This window comes from Adiantum capillus-veneris, chromosome 11 (assembly GCF_014529385.1).
Source record: "Adiantum capillus-veneris isolate H3 chromosome 11, ASM1452938v2, whole genome shotgun sequence".
Classification (NCBI taxonomy): Eukaryota; Viridiplantae; Streptophyta; class Polypodiopsida; order Polypodiales; family Pteridaceae; genus Adiantum; species Adiantum capillus-veneris.
The window spans coordinates 90,065,888-90,081,519 of NC_140941.1; the positions used below are offsets into that span (position 1 = coordinate 90,065,888).

The 15,632-nt window shown below is 43.2% G+C and overlaps 2 protein-coding genes across 2 annotated transcripts; one reads left to right on the top strand and one right to left on the bottom strand.

Annotated features, from left to right (window-relative positions):
- Positions 1 to 304: 304 nt before the first annotated feature.
- On the bottom strand, positions 305 to 3,845 carry LOC147447628 (peroxidase 5-like). Its single transcript, XM_086523367.1, has 4 exons — positions 3,354 to 3,845; positions 1,314 to 1,493; positions 957 to 1,122; positions 305 to 803 (listed from the first exon to the last, which is right to left on the bottom strand). The coding sequence occupies exons 1-4, from the start codon at positions 3,564 to 3,566 to the stop codon at positions 418 to 420; spliced, it is 945 nt and encodes a 314-aa protein (XP_086379493.1). The 5' UTR covers positions 3,567 to 3,845; the 3' UTR covers positions 305 to 417.
- LOC147447629 (uncharacterized) lies at positions 1,501 to 15,296 on the top strand. The gene is made up of 2 exons (XM_086523650.1): positions 1,501 to 1,636; positions 14,257 to 15,296. Exon 2 carries the CDS (start codon positions 14,259 to 14,261, stop codon positions 15,294 to 15,296), a length of 1,038 nt encoding a protein of 345 aa, XP_086379776.1. The 5' UTR covers positions 1,501 to 1,636; positions 14,257 to 14,258.
- The last annotated feature ends 336 nt before the right edge of the window (positions 15,297 to 15,632 follow it).

A 15,632-nucleotide genomic window follows, 5' to 3' on the forward strand; every position in this document is an offset into this window, starting at 1 on the left:
AATCCCAAGAGACCTCAAAGATCTTAGAATGGAACTCAAGACCTCTCATTCAAGGGAGCAGTAGAACTACTGAGTGAGAGAGAGAAGAACAAGGAGAGTTTTAACGTTATAGGAATCTATCAGTGATCTAGCCGACGAGGAGTTGAACTCAGGACCTGTTACGCAAGAGGGAAAAGGCATAATCAGATAGAGAGAGAGAGAGAGAGAGAGAGTCGAGACAATCCCAAGAGACGAGACTCGATCCGAAAAGCGTTGCTCAGGAGTTGTTGCGAGAGAGAGAGAGAGAGAGAGAGAGAGAGAGAGAGAGTTGAAAGTTGATTCTCTCACAAATGATAAAATGACAGGACAACATTCTTTGTATGATACAAGATGTGCCCAAAGTGATGATGATGATGGCACAAGCAAGCCACACAGAGCTCAATTGGTGGCTCTGCAGTTTTTCCGAATTTCACCAAGGGCGCCAATTTTGAGATTGAGGGTGCTAAGACGCACCATGGCTGAAGTAAACTTGAGTTGCCAGAGATTAGCATTTGTGGAGTCCAAGTTGGACAAGAACTGGCTTCCCAAATTGTTAAACAGGTCCTGGTCCGATGTTAGAAGGCCGCGATTTGCGGCCAGATTTGTGAAGTAGTTATTGTCAAATGTGAATGGAGTTGTTGGGTCCAAAGGCACAGTTCCCTGCGAGTTTGCGCTCGGGCAGGCTGCCCTAAGCTCTGCGGCGTATGCGGAGTCGAGTGTTGGATCATTCAATGCCAACCTGTTGGAAAAGGCAGAGCAATGGGCCCTCCCTATAGTATGTGCACCTATCATCAAGAAATCAGCTCTTGAGAACATGGACTGAGGCTATTCTACATCATTGTTAGGAAAAATGGAGTGCCAATCCTGTAAAATTCCCTTTTGGGTAAAGCATAAAGAAGGAATAATGTATGTTTAGGACAATGAGTTGGCATCAATACCTGAAAGAGTGATCATTTCATCTTGTGTGAGGCCATGCGAAAGGAAGATTTGCGTCAGCACAGGTGTTGTCAAGGTTGGCAAGGGCAAGCTTACCGTCGCAGCCAACCCATTCGACACCCTTCCATCCCTCCTCCCCGTCGGCACCAGCCATGTGGGGCCTCCAGTCTACACAAACAAGCAAGCATTCCAGTCAATGCTTTACATAGGCATACATACATATATAAAAGAAGATGCATGGAAAGCTTGAATAGACCAGGTACACATGCAAAGGATATACACAAAAACACGGAGACGCAAAGAACAATTTCACATTTTGCAAGACACATCACAAAGATGTGCATACAAGGAAACCTCACCAACACAACAGAGTCTCGTGCAGCAAGGGCAACAATGTCCGCACAGGAGACGACGCCAGGGCAAATGGCCTCCACAGCTGCCTTGGCATCATCTATAACTTCATAGCCTCTCACAGTCTGATTTGGAACTGCGCTCTTCTCGCCTCCAGGATTGTCGAGCAGGATTGAGGCATCACAGCCCTGCATTACAAAAAGCTCCTCAGTCTGTGATTTCATAGGCCTCCACAATGTGGAGCTTTGTTGATATATTACACTCAAAGGAGAAACATTTACAAATAAAAACATTGCCAGTCTCCATCAGGCAGCCTAATGTACTCCAACAGGTGCAATATATCTCCCAACAAGTTCAATATAGCTTCATTCATATATTGTAATCTCTTTCTTTTTTTTGTTTTTTGCAATCTAATGCTTAGCATCAGATAATTTTATGGGATTGCACCCCCACACCCACATGTTGCAAGGGTTGAACCATAGCGGGCGCACTTAATTGTATCTTCACCCCACCACCCACAAAATGATCACTCCATTTTAAAGAATGCCATTAATGACTTCATTTTTCCTGTAGTCTTTTACTGAAGCCCTTCCTTTCCGAATCACAAATGAGTATCGCATGACACATAAAAACTATTCCAACAATACTTACCGGTAACATGTTCCACCCCCCATTCAACATTGAATTAGTGTGATTTGCAGGCATCGAAGTGGGCGATGATAAATTTCGAGCGCTGCTGCCTATGTGGCAGCAGCCACCGCCATTAAAAAGCTCAACACTTTTTACATCAAGGGTGACTGCTAGTGCCACGTAGCGCTCGAAATTTAACCGTAGGTCATCGAAGTGATTATATGGCCTCGGGTAGATTACCCAAGGAGAGGATCCTTCATGGTCTTCATGAAGGATGGCTTCACTATGTGTTATCTTCAATGCTTATCCAAAAATGGGGCACATTGAGACTTACTATGGAAAACTAACTAACTAAGTTTCTATCACACTTTGGAGGTGATGGGGCCGCAAAGACATCCCATGGATGCTAGAATCTTGGACACCAAAGCTCTATCCTCGGTCATTAGCTTTTCAAAGTTCTCACCTTATCAAACACCAAGTCTTCAAGCTCCTCCATAGCCTTCTTGCCCTTCTAGGCTGGAATGCATTGCAAAAGGCCGTCTTGAGTGAGAGCCTCCTAGTTAACAAGTAACCCTGTCTACAATGTATTTCCTTATGGAAGAAAGACTTTCCATCATCCCTTCCAACGTTCACCAAAAACTTCTTTAGCAACCAATGGCAAAAAGGAGAGCATTGGAAATCTCCCAGTTTTTAGTGAAGATTTTAGGGTTTTTATCGGTTTTTACATCAAACTCTTCCAAATTTAGCCATTTCCCATCAACGTGACCCTCCAAACTAGCCGGAAATGTTCAATCTTTGTCCTGTTTAAAAAAAACACTAAAGGCTGGTTTTTTTGTGAAAACTAATCCCTTCAAGGACAAAGAAAAAAGGTAACTAGCAGAAAAAATGACCATTTGGTAACTAGTATTTCAAGCAAAATTACCATTAGGGTTTTTCTGTGGGTAGAGGCTTGATAAGTAGAATTTCTGGACTTCTAATATTTCTCACAATAATTCCCACATTGTGACTTACCTCAACATCATGAGCTTTTGTGAGGGAGGCACCACATAGCTAGTAGGGGACCGCCGGCCCGGTTGGGGGGCCGGTGGTCCCCTGCCCCCAATCGTACCTAGCTAGGTATGTGGTGCCTCTCGAGCAGAAGCCCATGATGTTATGCATTGTAAAAACATTGAAAAAGACTCCATTTTCCTACATGAGAATATTTCTAAATCTTCTTGTGCCAGCTATGGCTGGCCTGTGGGTTCAAAACCTCAAGTAGACAGCTTTTACTGGTCCGGGCACCATAATGTTTGTTGGGGGGGGGGGGGGGGGGGGGGGGGGGGGGGGAGAGAGACTACAAGCGTGCAGGTAGCTGCAAGAATCAAATAAAAACATGAATTTTTCTGTGTCTTTTTTTTCGAGGGGAGGGAAGGGGGTACCTGAACGAAGCAGTCATGGAACAAGAGGCGGACCAGGGCAGCAGCGATGGTGGGATCCCTCTGGAAGGCGTCCGTCACAACCTGCGTCACCGAGGCCTCGGCGCGCGGGCAGCTGATGCCATAGAACCCAATGAACTGCCCGTGCACCCCCCACCCTCCTGCTGCCACCACCGCCACCAACGCCACCAGAGCCGCCGCCACGCTTATCCCCATTCTCTCTCTGTCTCTGTGTGTGTGTGTGTGTGTGTCCAATGAGGATTCTTTCTATTCACTCAATCCACATTGTTCTCTCTCTCTCTCTCTCTCACTCACACACACACACACGTCACAAGGAATAAGAGACCGCCACCGCAGACGGCAGGCAAGAAGAGGGGTGGGGGCGGCGGGGCTGTCTTTCACGTGCATGCGCGGTGCACACTACCTACATTTGCTCTGAGACTGTGTGTGCGCGCTCGAGACACAGGAGAGAGAGAGAGAGAGAGAGAGCTCATGAGTGTGTGATTCGCGGGCTGTGCGGCGTTTAAATACATTTCTACCAACATTCCCGTGCACTGTGCAGCCTGTGCGTAGCATGGTCTCATTGGTCTATCCAGATTCCAGAGACCCCGGTCGGTCGGCCGGTAGTAGGTGCTCATGAGTCGCGAGTCGCGACGCGTTTTAGTGGACACGTGTCACCCCGCGAGCGGCTTGACTGCTCCGCGCCCGAGGCTCGAGCTCCGTCTTTAATAGTGCCAGGAGAGTATGCAATTATTTTGTTTCACCAGAAGTGACATCAACAATAACCGTCAACAGCGACAGTTGACGAGCCTACCCCCCCTAACCTCATACGTTTATTAGGGCATCTTCTTGCAATAAATTGCCCGTTGGCACTGGACTAATTGACACCCCCTTGTCACGTGGGATCAAGGGTCCAGGATCTATGGATGATGTGGATCGTCCGTTTATTCCCAATAATAAAAAGATTTCGATTGGTCTGCCTCCGCGACTTGAACCCGCTAACCCCCACATAGACTCTCCATTAAGCCATCGTGTGCCACTTGAAATAAGGGTGAGCACATATTATAATATGGAAAAAGTGACGGGTGGGGATCATACGGTGTTCACTTGAAGATCACTTTGGAATGGTTGGGGTCACACGGTGATCACTTGAGAATAGGTAGGTTCACAAGGTGATCACATCTCAATTGGGAATCACACGGAGAACACCTGGCAATCATTTATGTTCACATTGGAGCTAGGCACATCGCCTACCAAAATGCATGAAAGTCAAATCCACTAAAGACATTGTACACAGAGTAGAGGCCAAAGCAAGAGCATCAAGATTCAATGGAGGGGGAGATTATTCACAGATGTTATAAAGGATACTCTTTCTAGTTTAAAAAAACCCTTCACTTTATTGCCAGATTGTAAAAAAAGATACTTGAGAGCTCTCAGTATTAAGGTGTAATTGTGATTGTCCCAAGGATTTTTGATGTACTTGTCTTATATTCGTGGGAATTGGGATTAGAGCTCACATTTTAGAACCATTGGGTTTATAAGTCATTTTTTTAATTAGAAATGAGGATTACTTTTGGATAGCTATGTGTGGGTGAAGTTACAACCACAACCACTAGTGAGCTCTTTTGTAATCAAGCTCTTTTGTAATCAAAACTACTTTCATTCTTGCAATCCAAATTGGATTTTGATAAGTGCACTTTGTTCCTCTCCTCTTGCTCTTTTTATTGAATGTATTCACTATTATTTGGATGAAGGTTTTCATCTACATTGTGTGAGTCTAAATATGTGTTTAAGTGATATTTCTGAATGTAAATGCTAATTTTTGATAGGAGGTTGTTTGTAGGGCTTAGGGGTTGTTTTGCTAGATTGTCTTTATTCGTATTTTGATGGCCTATGAAATGATGGTCGTGATTCATTTCATAGTCCAGATTTTTTTTGATAGCCCTTGCTTACAGTCTCCTAGAGTTTTGAAGGTTTATGAGCTCATTTAGTTGAGAAACCATTGAGTGATAATTCAGAGTGAGGATTGACTGAATGAATTTTTACTTGAAATGAAGGATTCATGTGCCTCATATATGACCCAAGTAAGAGATGTTCGACTTAAGATTGATCTAATCCCCTCCTATAATATCTATATGTACACAAAGTAGTTCATTGTTATTTCTATACATAACAATATGAGAGATAAAATATAATCATTTTGACTATATTTTGTATTTATATGTCCTAAATATTCATACCTCTTGTTATGAGGTTAGAGACAAAATTTTGATCTCAAAATGAAGTGAAAAGCTTAAAAAACCTTAAATTAAACTAATTTTTTTTATTGTTTTTCATTGGGTCGGGGAAAACCCAACCTCTTAGGAATTAAAGAAGACAATGTTTATTCATTTCATCCTTATTAAAATTTGGATTTGAGCACACCGTTGCATCCGAAACGTCATAAAACCCTAGAAACGACTGCCCATATGCCTCATTCTGACACCCGCAGATGAAGTTTCGGGCCAAAAAAGGTTCCGAACCTACCCTAAAGGATCTTGTATAGACACAAGATCCTTTCGGGCAGTTTCTTGATGATTTTTTTTTACAATTTTGGCCACATGGTTGCATCAAAAATCGCCTAAACCAAACGCAACCATGTGGCCAAAATTTTGAAATTCCATCGAAAAATTGTTGGAAACGGTGATTCCGGATGCAACCATGTGGCCAAAATTGTGAAATTCCATCGAGAAACTATTGAGACCTTTTTTGATCCAAAACCCCATCTTTGGGTGTGTGAATGAGGCATATGGGTAGTCGTTGCTAGGTTTTGGGATGTTTCAGACGCAACAATGTGGACCAAGATTGTCAAATTCTAGCAACTATAAAAATTTAGATTAGCCCAAAGCTTTTTTGAATCTTTTTTTCTTTATAATAAAATGTATGGATATTTACTTTCAAAGTTTTCCAGACATCTCAATGCCATGATCTTTTCTAGGATTATGGGCATTTTCAAACATAGTGACAAATCAAAATTATGAATATTTATCTCTCAGATAATAATATAATCATAAAACCTCTATGATTTGACACAAAATACCTTGCAAGGTTTTAGGTCACCTCCACATTTCTTTTGTTAACTGTTAGATAAAAGTGTATCCACATAATATAAAAGTGGGATCAAAATTATAATTTTCTACTGTTAGTTTATATTTCAATAAATATTGAAGTAAAATAGTTTTAAAATATATTTTATTACAAATTGAATTCTATATTGCAAATTTTAATGTCTCTAGAAAGATGGTTTATAAGTCATTATGCAAGGGAATCTCTTCAATGTCAGTATGCACATTGGTTAGTACGAGAAGTCTCTATTCTCCCCAAAACAAGCTTGATGATTGGGTTGCATATCATGATCTCGCAATATCTCTTCAATGGCAATATGAGCATAAATTAAAATTTTGTTATATACACCATCTTTATTTCATAAACAAGTGACAAATCATGTTTTTTAGTCAATCTTTTCCTTGATTAGATATATGGTTCGCTCGGTATTTTGTTTTCTCATAAAATTTTGCTTGGTGTTTGGTAAAACGCCCATAAATAAAGAAGACACCTAAGCATTAAATTTGCCCTCATTTCCCGCCAAGGGTAGAAATAAGAGAAGCCAACTTGGGTGATCCCAAATGTGCAATTAAAAGATAAAGTGACTCGTCCTACATGCAATTAGGAGAGTCAAGGTGTATCAAAGGATCCCATGTGTGTGTGTGTTTTGTTGTATTAAGGTAGTACTTAACAACAAAATAACACTATGTTCAAAGGACAAGCGAACATATTTGCACAAAAAAATTTGCATTTGATTAATTTTTGTACATCAAGATAGAAAGTGAATTTACAGATCAAGTAGGTCCCCAAAACGGTGTTTTCTGGGTTGTATTAACGGGAATCAGAGGAGATGCGACGCAGGAAAGCCAAGGAAAATAAAGGCCAGCGAGGGGGAGTGGCGTCTGTCAGGACAGGTGGCAGTCATAGACTCCGGGCAAAAACATGTGCTGGCTGTCGTCATGCTTTTATAGCGTAGGGAGTCAGTTGGCTGTTGGTTGCGATTTGAGGTAAGTGTCCATGCAGAAACGTTTGTGGATTATTGTGTGCTCGTCGTTTGATTGAAGGTTGTTTGTTGATTGCATTATTGTGTGCTGCCTGCCTGCTATTGTTTTGCGAGTTGTAAGCTTGATTGCATTGTTGTTGCTGCTCTTTAATGTGAAGGGGCATGGTTCGACTGAAAGCAGAGACACGATGCAGAGAGAATCCAGATGAAGGAAATGTTTCGAAAAAGAGGTGGGCGCTGATGCTCGCCAGAACATAGGGAGAGATTTGAGAGGTCCAAAAGCAATAGGATGATGGAGGTTAGTGTCACCATCTCAATGGGAGGTTCACATATTGACGTTGGTCTGTTAGCTTGCATGCAAGTGTTCCTCGAGAGAGAAACAGTGGCTGGTGTCTGTGCTATTGAGAGGGGAGGGACACTTTTCCACTTGCATTTCCAAATGGTAATGCGACTTTGCACGAGCAAACAAGAAAATCAAACAATACTTGGGATGGGACAAGCTTGCGCCAGCGGGAGGAATGGTGCTTTGCCAAGCTTTGAAGCAACACAACATGCATACTTTTGAAGGTATGGTTGGCTATTGCTTAAAGGACCAAGACCAACCGTATTTTCGAGTGTTGATGCATAATATTCATCCGGATGACATCAACAAAGGCATCGAGTTGTATACACTACAAGAGGCTATTCATATTAGCGACGCTCACACAGCGACGCTCAAAAAAAAATTTCTCGGCGTCGCTATGAGCGTGGCAAATTTCTTTGTGAATTTGCGACGCTCATAGCGACGCCGGCTGGGATAAAAAAATAACCGAGCGCGCCCAAAAACTCAGATCTCAGATCTGAGTTTTTCGGCGCCCTCAAGCAAGGAGCAGGTAAAGCTCTCCCTCTCTCTCTCTCTCTCTCTCTCTCTCTCTCTCTTTCTTCTCCACACACACACACACACACACACACACGAGGAGAGGAAGGAGAGCCAGGTATGCTCCTTCCCTCTCCTCATTCTCATGTTCCCTTCCCCTCTTTCTCTCTCCCTCTCTCTCTCTCTCACACACACACATACACACACACACACATAGTGTTTGAGAGAGAGAGAGAGAGAGAGAGAGAGAGAGAGAGAGAGAGAGAGTACAAACATAAACAAAAACGCACACACACATACATAAACAAAGAATGCACACACACATTGAGAGAGGAAAAGAGAGAGAGAGCATGCATAAACAAAAAACGCACGCATTGAGAGAGGAAAAGAGAGAGAGAACATGCATAAACAAAAAACGCACACATTGAGAGAGGAAAAGAGAGAGAAAACATACATACGATCCAAAAAAACGCACACACATTGAGAGAGAAAGAGAGAGAAACTAATTTAACGTCGTAGGAAACTAATTAAATTAAAAGACCTAAAGATCTAGCCGACGAGGAGTTGAACTCAAGACCTATTATTCAAGAGGGAAATGGCATAATCAATCTATCATACTTGGCATGGGTGATAGAAAGGTTATACCATTTATCTCTTTTTATTGGCACACACATCCACACATGCGTACACACACAAGAAGAAGAGAGTTATAACGTCGTAGGAAACTATCTTAAAAGACGTTAAAGATTAGGTTATATGTAGACTTACATTAAATTAGATTTAGGTTTATTTTTAACTAGATTTACGTTTATTTATGCTAGATTTAGATTTACGTTATATTAGATTAGATTTAGGTCTCCATAGACTGCGATGCCTGCATGAAGCAGGTGAAGAAAGCCCTCAATGGAATATAGGGTATTGCTGCCTTCACTCATGGTGGGCTCCGTCGATCCAAAAGTACTGGTGAAATGTCTTCACAAGATAGGGAAGAAGGTGGATCTTCAGGGCGGCAAGAGTCACTACATCCCCGACACAATGACCATCTAGACAACCTCTAGTCATTCAACAGCAACTTCAAAGTTAGTAACAAGAGCAAGAACGGTCTAAAGGGCCAATTGTTGTCGTCTGATGTGGATGGAGATGAGGCAGCGTCACCGCCGGAAGTTAACTCTCACATCTTTAGTGATGAGAATGCCAACTCTTGCCTAGTTATGTGAAAAATTATGTGTTAAATCAGTTTTACGGTTCTTATAATCCCTGTTAGTTTAGTTCTTTGTTTTTAATATAACATAATTTACGTTAGATTTAGATTTATGTTATATTAGATTAGACTTAGGTTTATTTAGGTTTACCCACACACACACACACACACACACACACACACACACACACACACACACACACACACAAGAAGAAGAGCGTTTTAACGTCGTAGGAAACTATCCCAAAAGACGTTAAAGATTAGGTTAGATGTAGACTTACGTTAAATTAGATTTAGGTTTATTTTTAGTTAGATTTACGTTTATTTAGATTTACGCTTATTTACGTTAGATCGAGTCCACGCAAGAATTACTTACGGTTTAGGGTTTAGAGTTAGACGAACAGTGAAAAGATCTACTGTGAAAAGATGTTAAGATGCTGTGAAGTGCTACAGCTAGAGAAGAGGCAAAGGGGTTTTGTCCACTACATGCAGTATCATGTAGACGTGGGTGTGTAGATTTCTTGTACCCACAAATATAGGTATTGACCAATAAAGACGAGATTATAACCCGGTGGTTCTGATCTCCGTGCACCTCTAGACCGAGGTGTGCGGGGATTGGACATGACTAGAGAATGTGAGGTAAAGAGAGAGAGAGAGAGAGAGAGAGAGAGAGAGAGAGAGAGAGAGAGAGAGAGAGATAAGACGAAGAATGCCAATAGAATATTAAATTTGTTGTCCAGGTTATAAGTTTTTTATCCTCATTATGAGTAGTGACGAGGATGTGGGACCGTCCAACCGAAACACCTATCTCTCAACGAGGGTCTTATGTCCTTGTAATCAATGCAAGCATGCTGTGCGACGGACAAGACGTGTTTCTTTGCAGCACGTTCGCGAATTTGGCGAGTTCGATCCATCTATTATAGATCGAGTTGTTGCCAATTATAACTCGTCGGACTCTGACGCTGGCCAACAAGCAGCAATCTTGCAACCCAATAGACGTGTTCGCAGGCGCTTTGGTCAAGCAGCATATGTGAGGCCACAAGATGTAGCCTCTGACAGCTCGGGGGATGATCATGCAGAGCACATTCCCAACGAGGCAATGTTTGAGCCCGAGATTGATGAAATGATCGAGACGATCATGGATTCAGAAAGGCTTATCTATGATGATATGAAAAGTGAAGCCGATACGCCATTGTATAATGGAGCACGTATGTCTAGATTGAAAGCACTCCTGGTTCTTCTCAACATGCATGCAAAGTTTGGATGGAGTGACACTAGCGTCACAGCGCTTTTCAGGTGATCTATTACAATTAGTTTACTTTAATAGAACTCTAAATGTATAATGATCTGATAGATTTTTACACGACTGTATCATATTTTTATGTTGTGTAGATTGCTGAAAGAGCACATACTACCAGCTGACAATGTGATGCCAGATTCCCGAGATGAAGCAAGAAAGATTTTGCGAAACTTGGGGATGGATTACAATTCTATCCACGCTTGTCCTAATGACTGCATTCTTTTCAGAGGGGAATACATAGACATGGAGAAGTGTCCGAAATGTGATTCCGAAAGATATCGAGTAGATCTCCACGGGACAAAAATTCCACAAAAGGTTTTGCGACATTTCCCTCTGCTTCCTCGCATCAAGCATTTCTTCGAATGTAAGTCCATGGCCGCCCTAGCATCATGGCATGAGGAGAATAAATCTTCGGATGGTGTGCTACGAATTCCTGCAGATTGCGTAGCGTGGAAACATATAGATGGAACATGGTCGGATTTTGCCAAGGAAGCTCGAAATTTGCGCTTAGACCTGGCTATGGATGGCGTAAATCCATTTGGTCAAAGATCAACATCTTACAGTGTATGGCCCATTGTCATCGTCAACTACAACATTCCCCCGTGGTTGACTATGAAGAAGGGGCACCTATGGCTAAGCTTGATTGTGCCAGGGCGATATAAAGTGGGGAATATGGATGTGTATCTTCGTCCACTATTGGAAGAGCTACAACAATTGTGGATTGGCATAGAGGTGGTGGATATGAGCCGACACACAGGACGACGGAATGCTTTGATCAGAGGCATTCTAATGTGGACCATGCATGACTATCCCGGGCTAACAGAATGCTCAGGTGATCTATTGACACTCCTCACTCAGACACTGTAAATCTTGTTTTTTCCCATAGTTGATCTATTATCATGTGTATACATGCAGGGCTTCAAACAAGCGGTTACAGAGCATGTGTCACATGTGGACCTAGACTGAATGCACGTAGGGCACCCTCACTGAAGAAGCAAATCTACGAAGGTCATAAAGCGTATCTTCCAGAGAATCATGTGTTACGCGACGGCTTTTTGGGAAGAGAGCCACCAAGGATGTCTGCACAAGCATGGTTAGAGCAGAAGGAGATGTGCGATGACGGATTGCCTCCAGGGATGAAGAGACTATCTCTATGGTACGAGTTACCATACTGGCCCCGACTCATGATCAATCACTTGCTCGATCCAATGCACATATTCAAGAATGTGGGTAATCTACTATGGGACCATCTGACCGGCAAGAAAGATACTTTGGGAGCCAGAGTTGACCTTAGAAATGTGGATCGTATGGAGCAATATTGGCCGCAAACAGCGTCTGATGGATCGATAAAACTCCCTAAAGCACCATGGATTTTCACAGGAGCCCAAGAACGCAAAGTAAAAGAGACCATTCGATCTTTTCGGACCCCCACTGGCGTAATGCACTCGCTCCGAACGTGTTTTACTAAAGAAGGAAAGCTTACCGGTTTGAAGTCACACGATTGGCATAAAATGTGTCAGGTACGTTCATAGTGGACTTTAATATCATTGCATAAAATGTGGACTTTAATATCATTGATGCACATACTTTACAGTTTATTTTACCGGTTGCCATTGAGGGATGTTTGTCTCTCGACATCCGTAACACAATCTACAAAATTGCAAAGCTGGTGCAATGGATCTCACAAAAGGAGATCAACGTAGACTCCATACCATTCGCTAAACTAAATGCTGCGGAGCTTGTGTGCATGTTTGAGAAACATTTTCCTACTACAATGCTAACCATTCAGGTGCATCTTCTTGTTCACATAGTTGATGAGGTGGAAATAGCTGGCACAGTTTATTCCAGATGGATGTTCTTCTTAGAACGTTTCATGAAAACGCTTAAGAGATATGTGCGTCAAAAGGCACGTTCGGAGGGTAGCATGGTAGAAGGTTGGTTGGTATCAGAGTCCCTAGTGTACATTGGAGAGTGGCTAGACGGATTTGATAAATCCCGGGACACGCTATGGCGAATCATAGATGATGAGCACATATCTGGGATTGTCATGTGCAATCTCGGTGTTGAGAAGAAGATGACGAAAGATCTAGAGGCTAAAATCAACCGATTTTGCATGCTGTACAATCCAGTGATGCAAAAGTGGATTTCACAATATGAGGATGCAAAGCAAGAGCGACAAAGGGCACGAATCGAGTGGAGACGGGGAAGACGACCACCGATGCACTATCCAGCGGTTCTGGAGAGCCTACCAACCTTCATGAGCTTAAGATGGTTGCACAACCAATTGAAAAGCGCACAACAATGCGGTGACGAAGTGACTGAGGAAGAGTGGGAGTACTCTCGGGGTTGCGCGACCAAGGTAAGTTTGCAATGTACAACTAGCTAGTGACTTTATTTCTAAACGTTTGAACGGCCACTCATAATCTTTGTTCGTTGTAGTATAAGTCATACACAGCAGCATGGTGTAAAGGTCGACATTTTAGGGTGGAACGAATCGACAAAAAGCGTTTTACTCAAGATTGTGGAATCATGGCAAAATTTGAACAGTCTAGTCGACGACGTTCCTCTGATGCAGATCCTGTGGTGGCGGAACTCACTTACTTCGGCACGCTGCAAGAGATTTTGAGGATCGATTACAGAGGATTTTTTGTCGACTTGTTCGACGTGCAATGGTTCAAGATAATCATGGAGGGTCGCAACGCTACTGTGCGTAGAGGAGAGTTTGGTTTTCTTGAGGTGGATTCTACTAAGAAATGGACTGACCTAAGAGACACTTTCGTACTACTCGAGCACTGTGAACAAGTAAGTATGTAAATAGTTAACATCCCCCTTTTACAAGTTATGTGCTTGAAAGCTCTCATGTAAGTTATGTGGCTCTGGCAGGTAATATTTCATCCTACAAAGTCTACATCAAACTGGTGGTACGTCATAGAGGTAGCCCCTCGTAGTGCAAGAACATATGAAGGCTACCATGTGCCAATCACAACGGCATCAATGAAGGAGATCAGAGAAGATGCTCAATCAGAAGCCGCTGCGGTGGTGCCAGACGAGCATCAAGATGCTACTACTCTATATGGGGTGCATGCAGAGGAGCTACAAAATGAAACAGAGGATATGTGTTTAAACGGAGAGCTCTATATAGATATAGGAAGTTATGCTGAGTTATGCGAGGATGAGAGAGAGATCTCTTAAAGCCACAAATATTGTATTTGAACAATTTTGCTCCGTGTTGTAAAAGCTCTGGCTCTCTAAGTACCTTCCATGGTGTATAACGCTCTTTTCTACTCGCGCTCACATCTTTTGATTGAAAATTCTGAGTTTTCGACTTGCCTCTTCTATCACTCAATTCATTGCGTCATTGTATTTATATCCGTCATTACGTCATTGTATTTAATGGTCTTTGCGTCATTGTCTACTCTATTCATTCAATATTAAGTTTAAATATTCGTGTGTTTAATGCAGGTATGGATGATGAGGAGTTTCTTTCTTCTTTGTCACCGCAGCAGAGACAGTGGTACGTGGAGCGTCATCGCTCTGGCGCATCATCGTGCGTTCCTACTCCATCCGCATCTCCCTCTCTTTCGGAGCATTCGGCGCGCTCCGAAGCTTCGGCGTCGACGAGACGAGCTTCACACTCGTCTAGACACCGGCGCTCTAGTGGTGGCGGTGGCGGTTGTTGTGGGGATTCCGCCACCGATGCCTCCACACCGCCTCGTGTTCGACGAGGCTCTTTACCCTCCCCTTCTTTGCCCGCCCCCACACCAGCCACAGCATCGCCATCTACGCCAGGTTTTGCACGGCTGACTGTTCCTAGAAGCTACACACCTCTACCTACTCCGCGAGGAGCCACCCCTCTCGACACTCCTCGCTTCGGGGCCCAAACGCCGGTGGAGACACCTGACGTCCGTACCCCCATCGACACGCCGCTAGAGACCCCTGCCGGGACACCCAGGTTCATGCGTCACCGGCCAGAGGGCTTGTCTTACTCCATCGACTTCAGCGGCGGCATCATCATGGATGATGACGGCAAGAAGGTGATCTCGCGCATGCGTGGTCTTTGTTCTCAGCTGTTTAGACACTACATACTAAACAAATGGAGTGAAGTACCAAGTGATTTAAAAAACAGAGTCATCAGCATACTTCATGATGAGTTTCCCGTTCCAACACGGGATCAGCGCTTCAATGAAGACCTGATGAACATTCGAATGCGCGAATACTGCAAACACAAGCGTTCCGAAGTGCAAAAAGCAATCAAGAATGGGTGGAACAGGCCAGATTGGCTGGCCAAAGAAGATTGGAAGAATGCGAAGAAAGCAGCGCGCGAGAATCCCGACAAGTGGAAGCAACAAAAGGATGCAGCCAGAGCGCGAGTAGAGACAGGGAGCTCGCAACACTTGAGGAGCGGTGGATGGGCATCATTTGAGGCCGATTTTGTAAGTGTTTTCACATTGCTCTTTATGTTTGATATTTTAGGGTTTATGAGTTTTTTAATTCTAACATAATGAAATCTTTGTATGTTTTGACAGTGGTCGATGACAGGACGTGATCCCACACCGTACGAGCGCGAGTACGCAGGCAGGAAGGGCTTAAACGCCCTGATGGACATTCTCAGTTCTCGCGGCGGCATGGTTAGTATTAGGGTTTACTCTTTTTTATTTTTTGTATTGTTTTATAAATGTCGTTATATGTTTATACTTACTGAAAGCTGTCTTATTGTCTTTTTTTGCAGAATCCGACAGATACGCCGCTTGGACGCGATGAGACGTCTGACTAGACGACGTCAGTTTAGCCGTAGCTAGATAGCATTAGTTTAGGGTTTCTCATAGCTTATGTATCAT

Bases quoted from the DNA above. Each gene is read 5' to 3' on its own strand.
- LOC147447628 (XM_086523367.1), bottom strand. From the start codon at position 3,566: ATGGGGATAAGCGTGGCGGCGGCTCTGGTGGCGTTGGTGGCGGTGGTG. The intron at 1,494-3,353 runs GTACCCCCTTCC...TTTGTAATGCAG, and splicing joins TCCATGACTGCTTCGTTCAG to GGCTGTGATGCCTCAATCCT. The intron at 1,123-1,313 runs GTGAGGTTTCCT...TTGTTTGTGTAG, and splicing joins CACGAGACTCTGTTGTGTTG to ACTGGAGGCCCCACATGGCT.
- LOC147447629 (XM_086523650.1), top strand. From the start codon at position 14,259: ATGGATGATGAGGAGTTTCTTTCTTCTTTGTCACCGCAGCAGAGACAG.